General features: G+C 41.9%; 1 protein-coding gene across 1 annotated transcript in view; it reads right to left on the bottom strand.

The window, feature by feature from the left end:
* Positions 1–18,660, bottom strand: part of LOC126189012 (uncharacterized) — a 118,660-nt gene extending 100,000 nt beyond the window's left edge. Inside the window, exon 1 of the mRNA XM_049930827.1 lies at positions 18,644–18,660. Coding sequence (XP_049786784.1) covers positions 18,644–18,658 — 15 coding nt within the window. The 5' untranslated portion in view covers positions 18,659–18,660. The remainder of the gene's footprint in view (positions 1–18,643) is intronic.
* Positions 18,661–25,986: the final 7,326 nt, after the last annotated feature.

The following is a 25,986-nucleotide window of genomic DNA, read 5'->3' as shown; positions in this document are numbered from 1 at the left end:
GTATAACAGATTCGGCCAGTTTAGTGTTCGTTCTTTACTGCTATCGTCATCGCAAAGATTGGCAGGTGCCTCTCCCTTATGCTTTGCGTTGTTATCTGTTCGTCTGTGTAAGTTGCTTAGGTCGCCGAGACTTTCTTCTGCGTCTGTAGGCATGTCAGTTCGACATCATCATTTTGCTTATCATGGTTCATTGTCGCTGCCTCACCCTTGTAGCACAACCGCCGCCACCACCCCCGCTGCTACCGCCATTTCCGTCATCTTCCCGCTGCCACAGCCTCCGCCTCCCTTACATCGTCGCTTTGGCTTTCGCCGCCTTTGCCACTGCCGCAGCCGCTGTCTACTCGTCGCCTCCGTCTTCATCGCCGCCGTCGCCATCCTCACCTGCCACCTCATCACACCAGAAGTCGCTGCCGTCATCCTCTACCATCTCGGCAACACTTCGCCGTTGAGAATCATCAACTCAGTTCCCTTGCGTCTTACGCCAGAACAAATTTTCCCGCCATCTCCATCACTTATACCGTCATGTTAAAATTCATGGTGAAACCCTCAGCTGTCATTTATTTCGGCCTATTCGCTATTAGTTTCGGTCAATGACCATTATCAGGCATAGCTGGCATAGGCGGCAGGAAAATTATACCGGGCAGCTAAGTTTGATAATGGTCATTGATCGAAACTAGTAGTAAATTGTGCGAAATAAATTACAGGTGAAGGTTTTAAAATGAATTATAAAAATTATTTGGCGGCTGAATATCCTCTCGTGAAAACATATATAAATTTGTACCACCATTTTCCCTGCTGCAGCTCTCACTATACAGAGCACATCCGCTGGTCCACCACCTTACGTCCATCCTCCCCTTCAAAAGTCTCATCCCATCTGCAGTCGCTTCCTTTGTCTACTCTACTCTTCCCACAAACTTTTCCACGTCTTCTACCACATCCTTTACCTACCCGCCACTCCCAATTGTTCTGACGCCAACAATCTCCCGTGAAAGTCCAGCCAAAATAGCAACTCACCGAGCTGCCATCGCAATGCCTGAAACTGTATTACCATCAACAGGTAACTGCACCTACTCAAGCCTATTGGAAAGACCTGCCCCAAGTGATAACCCACCTTCTCCAGTTCCTCAACCTTCCCTCCATACTACTGTCTTCTTAAAAACCTCCAAAGCGCTCTAGTACATATCCCATTCCCAGCACTGTAACCAAACAATCACAATCAATTCCCCATCCTACTTAACATGCGGGCACTGTTCACCCCTCTGCACTTTCTCTGCCAATTGTTCACACCTCTGTCCTATCCCTCTCTGACCCCAAATTTCTATATGTCAACTCCCTCCCAACTGAAATACAAAGTATGTGCCTCACATGCCCTTCACCCAGATCATACCCCACAAAGATTCCATCCTCCTTAAATCTTCAGATCTCAAATTCCACTCAGGTCTTCTACGAATCCTCACATAAACTTTGATCCTAATCCTTCCCTCACTCTCTTCAACACTACCTACCCCATAGAAACAACAGGTTTCCTGCCATCATAGTGAAGGCTGGTCCTGAGATCATGGCGAGTACGTGGACCTGCACAGCCCACTATATCTACAATGACTGAGGTCCCACGTACCTCATTTGAGTCTTCACAGAGTCTGCTCCCTCCTCCAATCACATATTTACAGAAGGAGTCCTGATTTACAGCTGCTGTCAGAAAGACAAACTCCTAAATCTCTCCACCAGTCCTAATGTCCTCCTGTTTTCCGACTTCTCCAAGGTGACACTGTCCATAATCTACAGCACACTGTCCTGAAAGCTACACCACCCCAGATGTCATCCTAGCTTCTCCCAAAATCAATGGATGCCTCACAGCAGTAGTCCTCAATATTTCTCGAAGTGACCACCTGCCTATTCTACTCACCATCTGCTACACACAACTTTATACCCATGTAACACATCCCAATCTCCATCCGGAAAACTATACGTAACTACTCTGTTACCAACTTAAATGTGTACCAGGAATCCATAGGAACCCAAACTGGAAGCCACCCCTAACCTTCCAACAAACTGACAATATCTCCCATCCCACTACCTTACTGCAGCAGACATCAGGTGCAATATCCTCCCAAATCCCTACCAAGGCCATGTAGCCCCATCGCTCACTCTCCATCCACAAGTCCTACTCATTCTCTAAGAATCCCATTCCTTAAATGGCTCCTTCATAAGGACTCATAGCGAGGATACACTCATTTGCCACTGACAAATACAGAGAGACATCTAAAAAAGTCACTGAAACTGGTACCATACAAAGTATGTGCTCCAAATTAACTTTTCCAAGCACTGCAAAGCATTCCACTGTCCCACTGGCCGTCAGTCCACCTCTCACTACCTGCTCTTCCATAACAGTCAGTCCTTACCTGACAAACTGTGCAGAGCTGGCAATTTTACATCCTATTTCTCCAACATCTTCTCCAACCACAACGACCTTAATTTTGATTACTCCCTGTTCTCTATCGTCAATGAATGAACAAACTCCACCATTTCATCCCTGGCACCCAGCTTTCAGAACTTGGACAAGATACCAAAAACAGAATTAAACACTCCAATCACAGCACATGATGTGAAACATGTAATTCACAGAAAAGGAATCATATCTCCTAGGCATGACCACATTACATACTGATACCACAAAGTATGCCCTTTTCCTCCTAGTGACACCTGCAGCCATTAAACCAATGTCCTTTCCAATGGCTACTGCTGCGAAGTGTGGAAAATCTTCCTCAAATAGCACAAACCCTCTACCAATACCTCCACCTACCATCCCATACGTTTCACCTCAGCATTTATCAAGGTCTTTGAATCCATCCTCTCCCACCACATCCATCAAAACCTGAACCAACACCAACTCCTTCCGATTAACCAGTGCGGCTTCCACCTCTCCTTCTAATGACGAGCTCCTGCATCTCACTCATCTCCTATCCCATCAGCTCAATACCTGTAAATCCACTATGATAGTCTCCCCTAATTATGTCCCCCCATCCTTTGTCACCATGAACAAAACCAATTCCCACACCTTCTATTCTATTGCAGGCTTGTCCAAAGGCTCTGTTAAGCTCTGTTCCTCTGCTCTCCTCTGTCTCCTCTAAAGAGTGACATGCTCAAACAACCTTCACCATTTCACATTCCTTATTCTGCTGAAGACACCACTTCCCTCACTCTCTGTCCTACACTCCAGAAATCTCAATGATCTCTCCAGATCCACCACAATTAGTTTACCTCCTGGTGTAACCAAAAGTACCTCAAAATCAACCCTTTCAAAATCCAGACTAATTATTGGACACATCACCAGCACCTTCTGTCACCACGACTTCTGCTTTACCATTTATAATTGTCCTATCCAGCTAACTAATAGAGTAAAATATCTTGGACTAACCAATTTCCAGCAACTAACATGGAAACCTTACCTACTAGCCATCCAACAGGAAGGCTTCAATAGACCGAATCTACTAAATCTACTAAATGGCCAAACCTGGGACTGCATCCCTCCACTGTCCTCCACACCCACAAAACGTTGATCCAAGCCATCTTTTGTTATGTGACCGTTGCCTCCATCTCTACCTCAACCAATTTCTGTAACTCCTTCCAAATCCTGGAACACCAGACACTCTGCCTCACTTTATGCATCTGTTTACTTCCCCCAAAAGGATCCTTTATCAGCTCATCAAATTCTTCCCTCTCCTTACTCAGAATGAACACACCTCAACAATCTATACCATCTGAAACCTCGGCTCGAATAATCCTATAGTTTTTCTTCTAATCTTCATATGCTGCTGCACCTTTACCAAGACACTCACCATTTCTAAACCTACACACCGTCCATGTGATCCCCCAAAGCAACTTCAACCATCTCCCCCTCCCAGATCAGGAACCCAGACCCAAATTTACCATCCTACCAGCTCTAAGTCCACCCCACCCCTAACTCCTTAGGGCTCCCCCTACCTTCCCTTCCCCATATTCCCTTACATATTTTTCCCCTTTTGCCTTTCTTAATATCCCTGCCTTTCCCTGTCAACTTTCAGCCTCACCACTACCACCTCTAGTCCATCCTGTCTTTTGTCCCAATAACCACTCCTATTCCATTGATACTATGCACCAGTCCTCCATCCTTATACCACCACATTCCTACCCTTTCCACCGACCAACCTTTTCCCCTTTAACAACATACCACCTACTGCAGGACAGGTACTTCCAGTTTTGAGTGCTAGGAAAATACTTTATTTTAATTCTCAGTGTTTCAGCATGATGTGCTCTATTGTGTATCGTTTTACCTTATATTATTAGTGTTTTTAACTGTGAGTGCAAGAAGTCACATCTCTTGTACATATCAAAACTTCCATTTTAATTTCACCTTTATAAGTTTTAAATTAATTGTAAATACCTAACCTTCCTGTTTCTTTCAACTAGTTCTTTTGCCATTTGGTTGAGGAGTGGATTGGCTGTACCACTTACAGCCTCCCCACTCATATGGGGTGTGGGGGTATGAAATAACAACAAAGATAGAAAAACACTTCGACATTTATAAGCAAAGTTTTATGTTGTTTCTTGTAAATTATTATTTCTGATCGTCAGTAAGCCGAACATATACTTGTTGCATCTTTGATCTATTTCTTTGCCTATAAACGCGAAATTTGCCAATGGTGCGAGGTATCACACATTAAATGCGTGTGAAAATAAGCTGATGTGGAAAACCTCAAAATGTCCATCAACAAATATGTGACTGTGGTGACCACATGAAGAAAATGATTACGTAGTGTGAACACAATTTCTCAAGGCTGTTGCGAATATTTTTTAGTGCCACGTTGGGTTCCATTTTATATTGCCCTCTGCAAGCCGTGTGAACGGCGATATCGATTCCTTGCTTGAATAAACTCGCCTAGCGTTGCTTAGCTATGGCTTTCTTCAGCATCGAATGGTGGTGAATGAGGCAGCTGTACAAGAAATTTGAGCAAGTAGGCAGCTTAGACAAGATCGCTGGGGTTTGGCTGTTTCGATGTTACCTCGCTCAGTATACCATCTGTTACCTCGGATCTGTTGGCATCTGCACGCCTGATGTTTCTTTCGTGGCTCGAGCAACTTTACGCTGCCTGTGTCGTGATGGTCCATATATTGCAGTTAGACTTTGGGAGTGCTCCAGAAGCCATGCCGGCCGCGGTGGTCTAGCGGTTCTGGCGCTGCAGTCCGGAACCGTGGGACTGCTACGGTCGCAGGTTCGAATCCTGCCTCGGGCATGGGTGTGTGTGATGTCCTTAGGTTAGTTAGGTTTAAGTAGTTCTAAGTTCTAGGGGACTTATGACCTAAGATGTTGAGTCCCATAGTGCTCAGAGCCATTTGAACCAGAAGCCATAGCTGGAGATATGGCCTCATACATTGTCCATAATTCGCTTCGGCCTGATGCAAAAACGTCGATGAACAGCTTTGGTTTCCTTTTTAGGTGTTGATTGGAATTTGCGAGACAGCACCCTCTCCGTATGGAGTCACCTGTGAGTGTCCTGTGTTATTCTGATGTTAAACTGTTTCGACATTTTCTACGGACCGTGTTTGGCCGATGCTTTTGTGTGGATCATTGTTCTGGCGATAGGAATCTGTCTAATACTCGTTTAATTGTAAGAGGGTATCAGTTTCAGGAGGCGTATCTGTTTCTTAAAATTGAAGTTTTTTTGTATCTTTTTCCCTATAATCTAAATGCCTCTTAATTTTTATCTTCTTTTGAAAAATCTGACCAAATGGACTTAGTTGTAGACTCTCATGTTTCCATAGTATTCAGTTGCTTTGTCAGTTTAATTTGTTTTCTGTGTGTTTGTTTTATAATTTGTCGAGTAACTGTCTGGGAAGTCAACCGAAATGGATCTCTTACTGTATTTGCCTATTTCGTATGCTTCAGGCCTTTTAATTGCCTGACATTTCGTTGCTCATGAAAGGACTTGGTTAACCCCTTAGTCTGCTTCACAGATGAGTACATGCTAAATTTTTCACTTTCTGTGATTACCCATATTAGTGAAATAGGGTGCTACACAGCTGTGTGTGTAAAGTCAAAAAGTGAAAATCTGCCTCAGAGATGTATAAAATCTCTGCTTGCTATGAGTATGTGTATTGGTGAAACAGAAGTTTTCTTTTGGTTGTTTCGCAGCTGTAAATACAACGTTATAAGTTTTGATTGAATTTATAAACATTATGGTTGATGGTGTTAAAATCTGCTTCAAGGACGTGTCCATTATTTTACATGCATATCAAGGAATTGTAATTCCTTTTGCTGCTTCCCCGCCAAGTAAGTAAAGTTTCAAAAATCTTAATGCTAATTTTCCGATCTGAGGACTGATTTTACTTGTTGTAAGAGACTGCTTAACGAACATGTACATTAATTAAAATTATTGCTTTCCCTGATTGTCCAAACAAGTTAGGTAACATTTTCTTTCTATTTTTCTTTCAGCTGTGTGTGAAAGTTTTTAAATTTTTGGCACTTTTCATGCAAGTCTATTCTGTATCCTGCCTGATTCACAGACATATGTATAAGTGTTATTTCCTGTGTCACTTAATTTTGGTTTCTCAGAACCTAAAAATTTGTTTTCAAACTTAGTCTCTATGGCGAGCTGGTACCACTTGTTTTGTAATTAAAAAATCACCCTCTGGGATAATAATAAAGAATTTTGCTTCTAATATTATGTTATTTTTGTTCAGCGAATTTCTATTCCTAGATCCCATTTCATTACCAGTTCAGTTTGTTTGAGGACTTTGGGCAACGTGGTGTGAGTAGCTAATTTAAGTTAACCATATAAAAATCCAGAAGCAGTACACTTAAGTGTAACAAACTGCAGTCAGCGAGACCAATTAAAGTAACGCACTAAAGTGATTCGTTGAATAAACAAGATTAAAAGACTGTGGCTACCAGCTGCGGAATGTTATTAAAATACTTCGTCTTTGCTGTCGTTGCTACGTGAATTAATCAGTTTTGACATCAGCTGTAGTGATGACAGTTAGCATTTTCAAAATTACCTGATAGTAGCTGCATGTCATCCTGAGGGATTTCATGCCAAATTCTGAGCAGCTGGAGCGTTAGATCGTCAAGATCTGAACATTCTCGGTTGTGGAGAGATCCTGCTGGCCAAACTAGGGTTTGGAAAACACGAAGACTGGCAGTAGAAACTCTCGACATGTGCGGATGAACGTTATCTTGCTGAACTGTAAGCCCAGGATGGCTTGTCATGAAGTGCAACAAAACTCAGAGTAGAACATCGTCGTCATGTCTCTGTGCTATAAGGATGCTTGAACCACAACAAACAAAAATTTTTCACCTATAGCTAGGATTTAAGCCTTAACAGTTTTGTACTGCAGCTCTGTGGGGAGGATACTTCAAGTGCAGAATGAAGTCTTGACCCACTATGGGAGAAGAAAGCACTTTTGCTGTTGTCTCTCGTGTTTCCACAGCAGTTCTGTGGTGAAGGGACCACTCCAACGTTCTTGAAAAACCCTCAGGCTTTGGCTTCGCACATACATGTAAGCTTTGGTCATGGACTCGACTACAACACGTCACCAGCAGTGGCTTACCATTCTCACCTTGCAGATACATCAGTTAGGTTATTTCAGTCCTCAGTTAAATATTCTTTGTAATGAAATTTCGACAAAGTGATTAATACATTGACGATTGTTATGTTTTATTAACTGTTAAAGTGCGCACAAATTAACAAAAATCAAGAAGCGATGTAGTTTGTGGACAGTTTTTGGTGGTGAAGGAGCTTCGTGAAGGAAACTTCGTTCACCCGCCAAAGCCACGACCACCTCCAGGTCCGAAGCCACCACCGCCGAATCCAGGACGGCCTCTTCCAGGGCCGAAGCCGCCACCTCCTCCAGGGCCGAAGCCGCCACCTCCTCCAGGGCCAAATCCACCACCACCACCGGGCCTCCCGAAACCTCCGCCAGGACGGCCGAAACCGCCCTGGCCAAACTGCGCATGCGCCAAGGCGGCAACGCACAGCAGCAGCGTGAACAGTGCCTGCCGACAGAGGAATAGTGAATGCATCATCGAATCAAGTACATTCAATCCAGTTGTGTTTCAACATGATTGAAAAACAAGTATTTATATGCTTGCTGCGGAGGATGGCCACACAAACAAACTTGTCTTGATTACTGTTTTATAAATGATTACTGATTTCGACGTGAGAGGTCGGTTACCTACAGAGTGGTTTCTCAGGTGTGGTAAAAACAACATAACACTAACGTGTAATACTAACGTCCACTTACGTGCGATTTGACACTCTAAGAAAAAAGAAAACAACATACCATGAAGGAATCATCTGAGTCGGACGGAAATCGGCAGAGAAACAAATGATTAACTTTCCGAAAAATTGGATGATTTATCCCAGAGAAAGAGCTTCACAAATTGGGCAAATCAATAACATGGTGGTCCACATTTATTCGGCTCTGTATTGATTGAGTTTTTGCATGTCGTCCTGAGGGATATTGTACCAGTTTCTGAGCAGTTGGAGCATTAGATCGTCAAAATCCGAACATTCTCAGTTGTAGAGAGACCCTGTTGGCCAAACTAGGGTTTGGCAAACACGAAGACTGGCAGTAGAAACTCTCGACCTGTGCGGACGAGCGTTATCTTGCTGAAATGTAAGCCCAGGATGGCTTGCCATGAAGCGCCACAAAACTCGGCGTAGAACATCGTTGTCATATCGCTGTGCTATAAGGATGCCGTGCATGACAACCAAAAGTGTCCTGCCATGAAAAGAAATGACATGCTATCACTCCTGGCTGTTGGGCCATATGCCAGCCACCAGAAAGACTGGTATCTCAGCGCTGACCGCAGTGTCTCCCGACACGTCGTCGGCCTCCAGTCTTATTGATTGAAGTACAGTTGTCTTCAGTGATTAATTCCCTTCCCACTGAGCCTGATGACCATCCGAGAAGTGTATGAAGACGCCTCAGACAGGGGTGGGACGCCTTTGGTAATCATCTTCTGCATCCTAACAGCACAGCCGTATGTCAACAACATTCTACGTCCTGTTTTGTTGCCCTTACATTTCAGCAAGGTAATGTCCTCCCGCACAGGGCAAAAGACTGATTGTCTTTGTGCTTGGCAAGCGCCACCTTGGTCAGTGATGTCGCCGGAACTCTCCCCAACTGAGAACTTTCAGAGGATTATGGGCAGGGTCATCCAACCAGCTCGGAATTTTGAAGTCCCATTAAGTCAAGTGGACAGAATTTGGCACAACATCTCTCAGAATGGCGTCCGAGAACTGTATCAATAAATGCCAAGCCGAACAGCTGGTTGCATAACGAACGCGTAATTGACTTGCTCAATTTGTAAAGCTGTTTCTCTTGAATAAATCATCCAGTTTTTTTCTGAAACTGTAATCATTTGTTTGTCTATATAGGTACATCACACCTACTGATTTTCGTCCCAATCGTATAATTTCTTCTTGGTGCGTCCTTTCTTTTGTCTTAGTGCGTATTATTTGCTTCTTAACAGGATTTACCTCTACTGCTACTCATCGCAAAAGCAATAAAAATATAGTAAATTCTTTCCTATGTGTACTTTGGGTACAGTACATGAATAATGGTGGAAATATTCGAAAAAATCAGCAGATGGTTGGCTGAAAATGAATGATTTCAAAAAGATTCAGTACATAGAGTTACAGTTCAGTGCCTCTCATATAAGTTCTCAAGTAAAGAACGATAGGTTTCTCAAGCAACGAACTACAAGAAGTAGAAAATATATTTTTGTGGTGTATAGCTTTGTAGAGAAGTAAAATGTGGGCTATAAACGGTTCAGACAGTAGGAGAAAGCATGCTTCTGTAATGCTCTACACAAGAATGCTGTATATTAGATAGGTAGGCCGAACATGTAAAGCAGAGGTACCGAATCAAACTGAGGATAAATTAAGATTATGGCACAATTTTACTAACAGGAGAGGTCTTATGGGATCAAACTGCTGAGGTCATCGGTCCCTAAGCTTATACAGTACGTAATCTAACTTAAACTAACTTATGCTATGGACAACACACACACCCATGCCCGAGGGACAACTCGAACATCCGACTGGGGGAGCCGCGCGAACCGTGACAGGACGCTTCAAACCGCACAGCTACCCCGCGCGGCTATATTGGCAATACAAGGAGGTTTTGGAGGCATAGCTTTTGGAGGAAAAAAAGGCTCGACTTAAATGAACAGATTCAAATGTACAAATGGTAGCTACGTATAGATAAATAGGATTGAGTAGATAGATCAGCGTGGAGAGCTGCATCAAATAAGTCTTTGGTCTCAAGACCATAACTACGGTAATCACTCCAGCATGGAATTGCTCCCTATCGAATAACGTGTCTCAAATATTGCGTTTATTCTCTCAACTTCTTCTAGGTGCAGCTGCCAATTTTCGACGATTCAGCAGAAAAAGTCTTAAGTAGTTTCACATCGTAACACAACTGTGCTCCTGAGATGCACAGTTCACCTTCCTTCGACAAAACGCCAATGTGGGTTCACACGTTGGTTAATAACTTAGATGTGAGCCTTCTATAATTGGTCAGTTTTATGACATTACACGAACATCACGACTAAGTGCAATAGCTCCTCCACAAATGAGTAAAACCATCAGTGGTTTGGAGATAGACATGGAGAAGTTCTGTTTTGTGGTTACAGTGCCATTGCAAGAAAGTAACCAGACATTTCATTATTTAACATCGCGACCTAAACTGTTACGTTTCGTTGGCTCATCTCTTTCGTGTCGGATGTACTTCGTCCAGAATGGAGCGCTATATTCCCTTGCTAAACCACTCACATAAAAGTAGTCATCATCGGAAAACTCTCATGTTGTAACATAGCCACCTCCTCGTTTGTGCAGTGTGCAAACTGTAATCTCCGTTACATTTCTCTCACCAAAAACTTGTGAGTTGTAGTTCGTATTGAACGAAACGAATGAAAGTCGCTATAAACAATGCGTTCGCGTAAACATCCCAGTTCATCAGTGGCTTTTATTCTTATCTTTCTGTACGGCTTCAACGCTTCCCGCTTGTGCGGACACTGGCAGCAAGCCGGCTGTTCCTCTCCAGAACACACTACATTCAGATACTGACTATATATTGCTAACAGTTAGGGACCCTCACCTATGAACGAGGCTATGCAAGTAACTGAAACTGGCTTCAGGAATGACGGACTTTCAGTTACATACTCTTCCCAAGACGCGCATAGTTAAACATAATATTTCAACTATGTACACGTCAGTTGTGATGCAGTTTCCTTACTGACACTACATATAGCGACATAAAGTATATCAGTATTGAATTGCTGGAAGTGTTTGTTCCAACACAGGAAACTCAGCCCTGATAATGGTACCCCCCACATAGGAAGTCTATAACGTCAAAGCAAACAGATACGTGGTATAATACCTACTTCAAACAACAGTTACTCAACATGGTGCAGACAAATATGTCGTTATTAATACGATACGTTTCCTGCAGACTAACTACAAAGAGACGATAAAAGAATCAAGAAGTTTATCAAATTGTGGCAGCTACAGATGAGCTATATAAACCAATACATCGGTATTACGTTTGTAACACGAGTGTTTGCAGTCTCCTTAACTACCTATGTTAATGAGATTTCCAGACGGCCGGTGTGGCCGTGCGGTTAAAGGCGCTTCAGTCTGGAACCACGTGACCGCTACGGTCGCAGGTTCGAATCCTGCCTCGGGCATGGATGTGTGTGATGTCCTTAGGTTAGTTAGGTTTAATTAGTTCTAAATTCTAGGCGACTGATGACCTCAGAAGTTAAGTCACATAGTGCTCAGAGCCATTTGAACCATTTTAATGAGATTTCCCAGTATTGCAATACGTCTTTCACCTGGTATTATAGTTTGACTGGTGAAAGAATTGGGCTTCTTAGGCGAATCACAGATATTTCAAATACGTTTCTCAATTACGGCAACTATGAGTATCTATTTTCTTCTTACTATGTTTATGTCGGCACTTCCGTATGCCACACATCCAGTTTCGTTCTTTATGGTACAACAGCAATAACACCAGTCTCAACTAATACACCGTCGTCATCCGACCTCTACATATTCCTAGCACAAATAAGCGCTTTTCTACCCGTGTTTGGAATCTATACGGATAACAATGAATATGTACATATTTGCATAAAGCGCTTGATCACGAATGCTTGCCATGCTTGAAGACGCTTATCACTGAAACATTTTCTTTGTATGAGAACAGTAGCAAACATATCGTCTTCTGTACAGTAGACAACCATTATTCGTCGTTCATTATTAAAAATAATCATTTAATGTTCGTAGCAAAACAGTTGTGATTTTATGAACTTATGCTTGGCGCGCAGTTTGACATATCAGTAGCACTGTTTTAAGAATAAATGAAGCCGGATAGAACTTCGGGAATAGCTACATACTACCAGGAAACAAAATGTGTAATAGCTCACTGGAATGTGTTGTAGGTGTTGTGTTGGCAGAAGAGCCAACACCGTGTTACTAGGGGAGGCCGAAATGCACGCGTTTTAGCTCGCGCAGGCTGGCGTGAGGAGGGAAGGACTATACTGACGTAAGGTCTGGAACATGAGAAGGAATTACAATTCAGAAAACGGACGTAATTAGTTTGATACTTAACTTTTATCCATTAATGATGAACGTCGCTCTTGACGGTACATGATTCACAATATTATCTGTTCAGAATATGGCGCCTTGCTAGGTCGTAGCAAATGTAACTGAAGGCTATGCTAAACTGTCGTCTCTGCAAATGAGAGCGTATGTTGACAGTGAACCATCGCTAGTAAAGTCGGCTGTACAACTGGTGCGAGTGCTAGGGAGTCTCTCTTAGACCTGCCGTGTGGCGGCGCTCGGTCTGCAATAACTGATAGTGGCGACACGCGGCTCCGACGTATACTAACGGACCGCGGCCGATTTAAAGGCTACCACCTAGCAAGTGTGGTGTCTGGCGGTGACACCACAGTAGGAATTAGTGTGTGTTGTTGACACGACGAAGTGGGCATCTGAACAGGTGAGTACGGGATTATGTTTACAAAATCAAATAAGGGTAATGCAGGAGTGGATTAATAATGAATAAGGAAATAATCAGCATTGTGAATGGATTACTGTAGCGAAGTTAGGTACAAAGGCAGCACCATTCCTTATAGCACAAGTTTATATCCCTACTAGGTCCACAGATCATGAAGAAATTGAAATAATATATGAGGTAATTTATTGTGTAGATTTTTGAGGGAGACGACATTTTAATACTGATGGAGGACTATCATTCAATAGCAGAAAAAGGAAGCAACATAGTAGGAACAAATGGACTGGGAGAAGGGAGTGAAAGGGGAAACAGTGTAGTAGAATTATGCATGGAGAAAAGTTAAATCATCATCGTTTGCTGGGGCCTTTGTCCCACTGCAACACGGGGTCGACCTTGTTACTATGGATTTGGCGACGCTAGTGTCGCAGGGTGGCTGGATGCCTATTCTGTCGCCAACCCATACCCCCCCCCCCCCCCCGGGACGGAATTAGCGTACCCCAGTACCCCAACTGTCTGCGTCTAGTGCAAGCCATGAAATACTGCCAACGTTTTTTCAAATGTCTGCGAGTCGTGGAACTGTGGCGGGACGTGGGGACTAGCCAACTATTCACCTATTCGGATGTGTAACACCGCCTAAAAACCACATCCACGCTGGCAGGCAGACTGGCCCTCGTCGTTAACCCGTTGGGTGGATTCGATCTGGGGCTGGCGCGCCTACCCGAGTCCAGGAAGCTGCGCATTACCGCTCTCGGCTAACCTGGCGGGTACGGAGAAGAGTTAAATGACAATTGATAGTTTAAGAATCATCAAATGAGGGCAATTATGGAGAAAACACCTGGGGACACCGGAAGCTTTTAATAGATTGTACAGGATGATTCAGTTATGATATAACAAAATGTCAGCGATGTCGAAAGTTGCAGGAATAGTTGTTCTAATGACTCTGACAGTGCATCTCTTCTAATACAAGCTCTTTGCTTACCACATTTGGGGAGGAGGGAGTATGGACCAAAACAAGAAATGTCCTGTAAACATGGCCTCTAAAGTGCATAAGTTAAGAGCTCAGAGCACTCATCCAACTTTATTACTGCGAAACTTATCTCTTCTACAGAACAAGTGCTCACAGCTCTTAGGGCATTCATTTTCGAACTCATGTGTGATAGATAATTCTTCCTTGTTTTGACCCGTAATACCTCTTCCCAAAACATGGAAAGCAAAGAACTTCGAGCAGAATAGGTCCACTATCAGAGTTATCAGCACGAGTATCGCTTGTAACTTCCTGTTCGGTCGTTTCCGAACCAGGATCCCTTACCTCAAATTGATACATTTGCCCTTTTCTATCATCCCTGAAAGTTTTTAACATAGTCACGGAATCACTCGGTAAAAGGATTAGAAAGAGATTTCGAAACCACATTTTAAACTACAAAACATCTGACCACGCTTTATTGGTTGTGAAGTGAACTTTGAAACTGAAGAAATTGCTGAATAGGAAATTAAAGATATGGGCTGTGTAAGTCAAACCAACAGAGTGTAGCTGAGATTTCTGGAGAGAGCATTAGAAAACAACTCACTGCAACTTTGAAAAGGCATACAGAAGACGACGAACGAGTAGCTTTGAGATATGGATAGTGAAGAGAGTAGAGAAACACCTTTATAAAGAGACAAGACTCAATAGAAATCCTATGAAAACGCACAAGACAGTTAATTTAATTTATGAAAGGAGAAAATGTAAAATCCTGTCAAGTAAAGCAGGCAAAAGGGAATACATACGTTTCAAAATTAGGCTGGCAATGCAAAGCCGCACAGCAGAAATAGGTAGATGAAAATGCTTGTCTTTGGGAAACACAGATGAAGCCTACAGGGAAATAAAACAAATCTTTAGAAAAAGGAGAAGCAGCTGTACCAATATCGGTATTAAAGAATTCAGGTGGCAACCCTGTATCAAGCAGATAATGTAAGATTGAGAGGTGGAAAGAATAAATAGAATGGTTATACAAATGAAGCGAACATTTATTATGGAAAGGGAAGAGAAAGTAGTGAAGTTGGCGCGGGAGATATGGTACTGCAGAAGGATTTGAAACAGCACTGAGAGGCCAAAGTCCTAAAAAAGGCTATTGGAGTGGACGACATCCTGAGAATTATTCAGAAAAATTTTAGTGAACAAAAAATAGGAAGTAATAATCCCACGACTGTTCGCTAAGAGCGCCACTGTTCTCCGGCTGCAATTCTTGTTGTGTGTGATACGTGTCTCCAAGATGTTTCAGGTAAGGTGTTTTCCTCTGTAACGTACAATACAAAATAATAAGCTCGATGAGCTGCTTGAAATCAGTTAGATTGCAGAATGTATCCTTACACTACTGTACATAACGCACGTCGGAATGCATGGACAAACAAGGTTCTGTCTGCCACGTGGAATAATCAACCCTAGATTACTTCGAAAAGCTCATCGACGGAGCTTGTCGCTCCTGGCACCAGCAATGTCGCATCTCGCCCGTAGGTCGTTTAGAAGGAGTAGTGAGTACTGCATTAAGGAAAATGGGCACTCGTGTTTACATCTCACTTTAATGAAAATTTCAACATCGGAGCATCCTTCTGGAAACAGCAGTTATGTACAGCATGTTGCAACCACTCTTACAACTTCGAATGTTTCTATCTCCACACATTGACAGTAATTTGGATTAAATTGATGTGTATGCGTTTCCAATACGCCAAATGCATTTTGGGAAACAGTAATGCTCTATTTTTTTAAAAATCTAAGCTCGTTGGTGTAATGCCGTGGAAAATAACATTTTAAGCTATGTTCGCAACTCTGCAGATAAAGTAACTTTGCTTACTTTTACCTATCTAAATAAATATTCCTTTTACTTATTATTTTGTAAGTTAGTGACAAAAATGCCGCATCCGAAACATTTTGTTAATGATTAATGAAAACAAAATTTGCTGTATTTTTACACATTTATTGTGTTACGACCGAAGAGAAGATGGAAGGAACATTGGATTTATCGTCCCGTCGACATCGAGGTCATCAGAGACGGAGCACATGCTCGGATTGTGTCGAAGAGAGGAAGGAAATCAACTGTTCCCTTGAAAAGGAACCATCTTGGCATTTTCCTGGATCGATTTAGGGAAATCACGGAAAACTTAAATCAGGATGGCCGGACGCAGCTTTGAACCTTATTCCTTCCGAATGCGAGGCCAGTGTGCTAACCATTGCACCACCTCGCTCCGTCGTTTTGTGAACGGTTTCGTTTCTTTGAACATCTTCAGGTTGCCGAGTGGCGCTGAAGTCAATATACATTATAGATCGTCTGTGATATTGAAGACAACATTCAAGAACACTGACCATAAACATAATCAAGAATATCCGAAACGCTCTGCATTTGTGGTTTCACGCGTGTTCATTCACAAAATGAGACTGTCTCTTCGTACCTACTACATTCACAAAAACACACACACGCACACACACACACACACACACACACACACACACACACACACACCTGCACTTTATAACGCGATGTGACTACTGAGACAGTCATTCGAAAAGTGCTTCCCATTGATGGGCCAACGTGTAAAAATGTAGTCTCAAAATGTATTCACTATCTGTTCCAAATAAACATCAAGAAAAATCTAAGAAAATTCTAGGCTGTTAACTCTTGGTCTTATTCACCTATGCAACAGTATTTTCTCTTTCCGCACTGCCACAAAAGATTTCCTTCCTAAGCACCGACAAAATGTCCCTCATATTCTCCGCAAATGATGGTTGGTGCCCTTACTAATAATTGTACTGACGCGGAGGTACGTTGTAGTACAGTTACATTTTGCAGTATCAGCTGATGCTTAATCCCTTAATGACGTGCGTCGCGAATCCGCATCATACCGAAGCGACGCTAATGAATGGAAGGTAAATTGTTTTTGAGTGCCAATGAGTGTATCTGCAGTTTCTACGCGATGTTACCAACGGATCTGTGTTATGGTCTCCTGAGTGTTTTGGGAACTCCTTGAGCGACTTGCCGTTCGCGCCATTGTTCGCTACACGCACACAAACACACACACACACACACACACACACACACACAAAGTGAATCAAATTTTGATATAACAAACTAGTTGCACGTGTAAATAAACACGAGAAAAACTTTATGTTTAAAATACGCACCAGTGGGTGCTTATGTGCCTTCGTCAGCGCGTGAAAGAGATGAAATGATGTGAAGTGAAATCAAATATCTTGGTTTATTTGTACCACCATATACTTCAATTTATTAAAAGTTTCTAATAATCCGTTTCAATATTCGATCTCAACACTCTTTTGAGTGATTACTTTCAGGTCGAAACTGACTGCAATATTTCGCTTCTTATTCTATTTAAGGTTAATTGATTATATCAATACATTTTGAATGCAACCCAAAAGTTATAGTTGACTACAACCCTCTATTCTTCTCATTGTAAAGCTCCTTGGTTTCATTCATGATATTGTCACCTTTATTGTGATGTGTAAATTCTAATCAACTACTAATACTCTGAAGCTTTTATTTTAATAGCGATGGATCCCCAGATTTTGTGCTCCACGAAATTGAGATGGAAATTTCAAAGGTAGGTACCACATGCGGAGAGAGATGTGGCAGTTCCAAAATTCACCTTAATGAAAACAATAGTCTGTTATAATTAAGATTCTGAATAGCAGTACCAGTTAGTAAATAGGGAAAAGAAATCAAAAATGAAGAGAGATAGGCCTTCAGCCAGTACAGAGCCATAACTACTACGCAAGAAGCATCAGGTCCCAGAAGATCCGTTCCGCACAAATTGGTGCAGTACGTCATTGGCCTCACATTACAGCCAAATTGTAAAGGACGCACAATATTCGTACGCAATAAGTGTAACTGACGTTCGTCTACGTCAAAACATGAGAATAAACCGATTCCAAGTATTTCACGAATACTGCTATTTTTGTTATACATAATGATTTAATATGTATGATACCATGTGTTATTATTTTTAATAATGTGAGTCCTATCAATGTATTATCAAAATGTTAAATACGTTTCCTTTTAACAATTGAAGTGTTGTCAGTGTTTAATTTCTCAAATGCCAATGGTTTCAAATATGCGAAATACATAATTACACCTGACAGGTATAACATATCTTAGATCTGACTATATGTACCCTGTAACTATCTGTTACTAGTTACGGAAAATGATTTTTCTATTTCTTCTTGCAATCCGAAATTTGTTCAGGTATTAAGAGGATAAAGTTTTCTTGTTGTACGATATAATGTGGTTCAGGACAGTAACTATTGTGAGCAGATGATCAGCAACTAAGCAGCAGCAGCAGCAGACACTCAACAGTAGCGTCAGACAGCTACAAAGCAAATCTAAAAATAAGTTCATCATAATGAAACGATAATTTTAACGCTCTTGAAACGGTCAGATGGTGACATGTCATCTGCCGACGCGAAAAGCCACACTAGATTCGTCTCCACTAAAGCCTGTAGCAACGGTCAGTAAGTATCTCCAAGTGAAGTGTTGACAATCACGGCAACGAAAATTTATTCGTATATGCGTGGCGAAGACGGAGAGGCACTCACCAGCAGTTTAGCCATGGCGTGGTTCGCAGCTAGCAACACCGTGTGGCGTTTAGCGGCCGAACGTGGCTTATATACAGTATCGTAACCTTGTAGGCTGTTTAGTAAATATTAACTGTCCAAACAGTGTACCGGGTGGATTGTTTTCGCGACTTCAGCGGGGATTTCCTAGCCGTGGTGCTTTCGGGAGGCTACAGGTGTCAAAGAAGAGTCTCATTGTCTTGTGGAAAAGCAGACATTTCCACTGGCATGTTTGATATGCGTTCTTGTGAGCTAATTCCTTGAGGCTAGCGGACCCCGAAATTTATGATCTTCGAGATAAAACATCTTCTGTAACAAATTAAATATATAGATATTATAATGAAATATTTAATTGGCCTACAACAGCTAGAGCAGACGCGTTTAAAATTCTAGTTCTTCGAGTGTTGCGCAAAGTTTGTGACGGGGTTCACTCAGTTTAGGAAAGTGAATGGTGCTCCACATTCTAAAGTTCATCTCCAGTTTGGAGAACGCAAAAATTATAGTATGCGGCCGCGTATGCAGGCTGATTTTCTTTCTTCTTTTACACTCTGTTAAGTAAGAGCGTGATTGGAATTACACACCGATGGTAAAAGATATCGCCTTAGTTCTTCCCAGCCCAGTAGGGGGAACTTTTGTCCTTCATGAATTGTCCATAAAAGCATTAGTTTACTTTGAATTTTTTGCTGAGATACACAAGAAGAGACATGAGTACAGATTACGCGTAGCGTTTTGGGGCTGCAATGCTCTGCAGCCACCCCAAAGGTCCGAAAATGAGTCACGCCGGAGAGTCAGAATATATGGGGAAGTCGAAGTCATTTGTACAAAAGAGGGTAGTACGCCATAACTTGATTTAAAACGTGTACGTCTTTGAAGAACGTGTCTCAATCGATAAATTGACTTGAATAGCGGAAACATGATTGTTAACCTTTTTGGAGAAAACGCAAGCGCAAGCAAAATTCAGTTTGAAAGAGTTGTCAACGCAAATTCGAGGCATTTGAAGGTCTCTTTCATGTAAATACGCGGAAAACTTGTTTTAGGGCATGCCTGGGATTGCTGATGACTGGACGTATTATTAATTGTAATTGCATCATTCTTGCGTTCTTATATTACGTATGGATATGATTTAGTTTGTTGTCAAATACATTTCCCTTCTGATTGACCCGACCACGATGATACTTGACAGACTGTATATTAGCATCCTTCTCTATATTTGCATAAGTGTTGTGTTTTATGTGTAATCGTTAATTCTGTCTATGAGAGTACAAGGCGGAGTTGTTTTGATAGAAAGGGAGAAATTTGGTACTGAAACAACTAGCATTTAGTGACACGGAGGCAACCGAACTATCATCTCCATCCTAGACTCTGATCATTATCAGCAGTGACGCATGGCTCCAAACGACACGGTCATGCAGATAAATTTAGATTTTAATTCTGAATATTAGTACACAGTCTGGCGAACAGGAACGGCACATTGACACCTGCCGTATTTCGGAAAATGACGACAGTCTATTCCACCATGAGTATTTCCCAATTATTTTTCATTTTATTGTCATCTACACCTTACTTCGAGAGTATGCTGTACATATGACTGATAATTTTTGTGTCTGCCGTGTATGATAAGAGTTTATTGGGGTACCCGATAGTGTTCCATACTTGGTCCTCACTTATAACATTAGCTGTGGGCAGCCGGATATAATAATAAAACTTTCTCTTAGCACTGCTGCAGGTACGTTGACTGTGGCAATATTTAAAACACTTTACTTTGAATGATTTCTATTAAATTTGGGTTGGATACCCCAGGGATGGTTTTTGAACATTTATTATTATTTTCGTTTTCTTACCATAACGACTTTTTGTTTATTGTGTATAGATCATATTCTGCACATGACACCTGAGATTTCCATATTCACAATTATTTCCTAGTCTTTTACGCTAATCAAAGGCTTCAGATCAGCTTGTTATTTTTGTTCCTTGGAGGTCGTCTATCCCAAATACGGTGTTTACGTATGTTGCTATGAATTTTTACTTTGCTTGCGGGTGAGCTACACCATGTAGGTTCCTTGCTGTCTTTTTACATATCTTACACCGTTTCTGTAACTTTTTACACATCATGTTTGTTGTACATCACTGCATACTCGTATTTTCAGTTGCATCACATCTGATATTTTCCCATTTTCTAAATTTACAGTTGTTTGAGACTGTGTTCTTTTTTCTATTGTTGAATTATATTTCTCCATCAGTATTAAAATTTCGTCTCCCTTAAAAATCTAAACAATTTATTTTACCTCATATATTATTTCAGATTCTTCATGATTTGCGGACCTAGTAGTGATATAAAAACTTGTACTATAAGTAATGGTGTTGCCTTTGTACCTATCTTGGCTACAGTAATCCATTCACATTTCTGATTATTTATTTTCTTATTCATTATTAATCCGCTCCTCCATTACCCTTATTTGATTTTGTGCACATAGTCCTGTACTCGCCTGCTCAGATGCCGAGTTCGTAGTGTCAATAACACACACTAATTTCTGCAACACATTCCGGTGAGCTAATACACATGTTTCTATTCCGGTAGTATGGAGCTATTCCCGAAGTTCTATCAGACTTCATTTTTTCTTAAAACAGTGCTACTGATCTTTCATATTGCGTCCCAAATATAAGTTCATACAAATCACAACTGTTTTTGCAACGAACATTAAGTGTTTATTTTTTATCATAAATAATACTGTACGGAAGCCGAAATTTTTGCTGCTGTTCTCTTCAATAAGAAAATGTTTCAGCGACAGTTCAGTAGTTACTTTAGAAGATTCCGTCTCTCTCAAATATGGTAATAACCACACTATGATTACTGTGAAACATTTTCCCACTGTGTGTTTTTATGTTCTTTTACTTTTATCTATTTTATGATTCAAGGTTCTGTAACCAATTTGATATATATATTTTTGGTGCATACATTCGTAGGGTGCTTTATATGTGTTTTGTTCCTTTTATGATGTTGAAGTTGTGTGGTATCGTACATTTTACATCAGTTAATATTTTATGCAGCGGCTTTATAACTGTGTAAGCAGTATTTTGAAACTGGGCCTGAAGATAACGCAGGTGCAGCGTTTAAAATACGGCTGTGGTGTTCAACTTCCATTATTTGCATTATCAGCCGCTTTCCCACGTCCACCATAAGGAAGGACTAATACAAGTAGTTGAGTCAACCACTACAGCACTAGAGTCTCTTAGAGACATTCTGTTTCGGAAGTAGACAATGAAAGAGCAAATTTAACACTGACTATAATGTTCAAAGAAAAAGTGTTTCCCTATTTTGGAATTAAAGTTTCCAAAACAAATGTTTCCCTCGAGAGGGTAGTGTACGCATTCTAGAGCTTCCAGATAGATTAAAAATTCATCTGATCTTGGTATCTATGAGAACTTCCAACTTAGGTTTCCAAGAAGTCTTCGCCTAAAGCGTTTAGGTAGGAGACAAGTAAAGCCATATTAAAGCTTAATTCCAGCTGTGAGAGGTGCTCAAATGCCTTAGCTCTAATCGATGTTGCCGGACAAAATGCATGGTGCAAATCTGTATCTCAGTCCAGAAGTTACTTTGTCTTCGAGTTGAATTTTAGTTTATTCCCGTATAAATAACGTCTAAGGAAACGGGACACGACACTTCACTTTTCAGTAAAACACACACACTTTCATACCTCACATGTACATATCATTTTAATTTTCAGCTGGAGCAGCATCCTCAACAAAGAATGATAAATGATTAAGTAAATTAATATGGTTCCAATCGCCAGGTCCCGACCAAGGCATTTTTTTTTTTTTGGGGGGTGGGGTTCCCATTGTTGTAAGCCGGAACTGCTAAAGTCCTCCAGTTTATTACCAGTTGGGACCCCCATTTGTCCCACAATCAGCTTGTCTGATAATTGACTGAGTACAACCACGACTCTTAACAGATTGGATCTCAAACAGCCCGCTCAGTTCCAGGAGGGGAGAAGAAAAAGAACAAAAGGGACAGAGTAATAGAGATTCGTACATCAGTTTTGAGAACATTGTGCATGTCGTCCGAGAAATCAAGTGTATTTTTTATACACAGAAACAAATACACTTTCACATAAACGACTTACATTTTTTATATGGAAGTGTAGTAACAGAATTATGTTGAAAATGGTTCCTGTTCCTCATTTCTGAGCAAGGTTTACTTCAGGTTTCCCTTGGTTGTAAGACATATGCAAGGACTGAAAAGCACCTCCAAAATATTCTCAACTGCAACTCACTCCGCCTCACTACCCGCTCTTCGCTTATTTGACAGAAACGTCCCTGTTTCTCCAATGGGTCTTCACTCGAACAAACCACTCTGTCTTCATGGGAATGAAACTGGGAAAAATTTAGAAAATTAACTGCCAGACGTCAAACCTAGACGCCTGTAGCTGAAACTAGGCCGTGTTTTGGAATCACTTTCCTATTTGCGGCCATCATTCAGACAAACTAAGCCAACTGAGCACCTCTCATGGTTGGACAAAACATTCAGTATGTCAGTATCTTTCTCCTATATCAGCAACAGATTTTAAGTGAAACTTGTTGGCAGACTGAAACCTTGTACCGAATGGGGATATGAAACTGGGATCTTTGCCTTTCGCTGGCAAGTGTTCTACCGACTGAGCTATCCAAGCGTGATTAACGACACCCCTTCACACCTTTACTTCCGCCAGTAGCTCAACTCCAAAATTCTGGGTCCCTGGTTCGAATGGTTCAAATGGCTCTGAGCACTATGGGACTTAACATCTGAGGTCATCAGTCCCTAAGAACCTAGAACTACTTAAACATAACTAACCTAAAGACATCACATACATCCATGCCCGAGGCACTATTCGAACCTGTAACCGTTGCTGTCGCGCGGTTCCAGACTAAAGCGCCTAGAACCGCTCGTCCACATGGGCCGGCCCTGGTTCGAGTTCCATGAATCCGTGCAGAGTGAGGATTGATTCCGGAGATTTTAAGCTATCATGAAGTTCATGGTTGGTGTCCTTCAGCCTCTGCTTTATTGATCTCTCAAATAGACGTGCCTTGTTGGTCTCACTAGGTCACTGATGATAAACCGAGACCTTTGGAAACACTGTACTAGCTGATGCAGCGACTCTTTATAGCAACGAATTCGAAATAGGAAAGGAAAGTTAAGTATGCCATGCTGATCTGTTATCGCCTAACAGTCTCTAAAGTTTCACGGACATAAACCCACACAATCCAAGGCACCTAACTTCCCATCGATAATAATCTATGTACGACCAACATAACAGACCTCGAGTACTAGGCAGACATCTTTGTCGAACCACTCTGAGGCATTTCAAGAGCAACAGAGCGTTCTTTTTTCATGTTGCACAGCTCTTCAATTACAGGTACAGTATTTGGGTAAATGGGGCTACGTTTGGTGAACGTCCGCAGACATACCACGATTTTCATTTCATATATACGAGGGGCGTTCAATAAGTATCGTGACACATTTTTGGGGAAAGCAAATTGGTTTAATTCAGGATTCCAATACATTATTTCCCACTCTTCTTGTAACAAAACCTTGCTTTCAGCATAATCTACGCTCAACGAGACAGCCTTACGCCACCTTACTAGCATGGCCTGCTGATCCACGTCAGAGCAGATGTCTTCCCCATCATCTATGGATTGCATCTTCCATTGGGCCAAAAGGTGCGAGATCCGGGCTGTAGGAAGGACGAGGAAGAACAGTCCAGTGAGATTTTGTGAGCTCCTCTCGGATGTGCAGACTTGTTTGTGTGAGGCCTGAGAAGAAGCTCGTTTTCATTTTTATGAGGACGAACACGCTGTAGTTGTTTCTTCAGTATCACGAGGGTAGCACAATACACCTCAGAGTTGATCGTTGCACCACGAGGAAGGAATAACTCCTTGAGAGTCCCAGAAGACCGTCGCCCTGAGTTTACCGGCCGCGGGTATGCTCTGAACTTATTTTTCGGTGGATGTATGATGTTGCAGCACTCGATGAATTGCCGTTTTGTTTCCGGTTCGAAGTGATGAACCCAAGTCTCATCGCCTGTGACGATGTTCGACAAAAAAATTTCACGATCAGCCTCGTAACGCGTAGGTAACTCTGCACAGGTGATCCTTCGTTGTCCTTAGTAATCTTTCTTTAGGCGCCGATGAACCCAGTGGACACATACCTTTGAGTACCCCAACTGCTGAACAAGTCTGTCAGCGCTACCAACAGAGACGTCCAGTTCAGCACAGAGATATTTGACATCATATGTCTATCATCACAAATGAAACTGTCCGCACGTTCCAACACTGCAGGAGTCACAACTGTGTGCGGCCGACCGGCACGCGGGGAACTGGACAGTTTTGCGCGTTCTTGTTGAGATAAAGACAGACGCCTCGCTCAACGACTCGCCGTGCTTTTGTTCACTGCCAGGCCTCCGTAGGCATTCTGTAAGAGCCTATGAATATATGTTGCTCTGGTTTTCCGTCACCTATCGGCACTTCATGCAGCAAAAATATTCCGCATTTCTTCAACCGAAATTGGCTGAGAAAAAAAGAAGTGTTGTATTAGTTACTGAACGTCCCTCGTATATGCAAAGATATCACGAATCTTAAGAGCGACTAGCATTTAGACGCACTAACATTATTACACCACCTTATACTAATATGGATACCAATGATCATTTAATACTACCCGTTATTACACGAGTCGAGTGAGGTGGCGCAGTGGTTAGCACAATGAGCTCACATTGTGTAGAACGACGGTTCAAATCCCCGTCCGGCCATCTAGCTTCAGGATTTTCGTGATGTCCCTAAATCGCTTTAGATAATACAAGAATATTTCCACTGAAAAGCGCACCACCCTTTTCCTTCCCCATCGTTGAAACAATTCAGGTTTGCATTCCGTCTCTATTGACATCTTCGTCGACACGAGCTAAACTCCAATCCTCCTGCTTTTATGTTCCTGTGCTTTGCACTCTCGGTCGTAATGTTTCGTGAGAGAAACAGTACTTCCGGTACAGCGTAGAGAGGAGTCATCAGCATTAAAGCTCCTGTCATATGTTTTCTGTCCAGTACTGAACAGGAGATGAGGTGATGCGTTATTACAGGTTTTCCGGTGCAGGGTCTTTCGTGCACCTGCTGTTAACCATAGCAGAAGACCATTGTGGCGGCGGCACTACCCCAGCTGAGTATCTGACCTCTGTCAAATGTGCAAACATCTCGGTTAATGCCGCTATTCTGCACCATTCCACCGCTACACAAAACAGTCGCGAGCCATACTGAGCCACGGCATACAACTGGGATGAAATGATCTCCAACATGACAAT

This window comes from Schistocerca cancellata, chromosome 5 (genome assembly GCF_023864275.1).
Source record: "Schistocerca cancellata isolate TAMUIC-IGC-003103 chromosome 5, iqSchCanc2.1, whole genome shotgun sequence".
In the NCBI taxonomy this organism is placed as follows: Eukaryota; Metazoa; Arthropoda; class Insecta; order Orthoptera; family Acrididae; genus Schistocerca; species Schistocerca cancellata.
The sequence above is the reverse complement of the archived record's forward strand: the minus strand, read 5'-3'. Positions and strand labels throughout refer to the sequence as shown.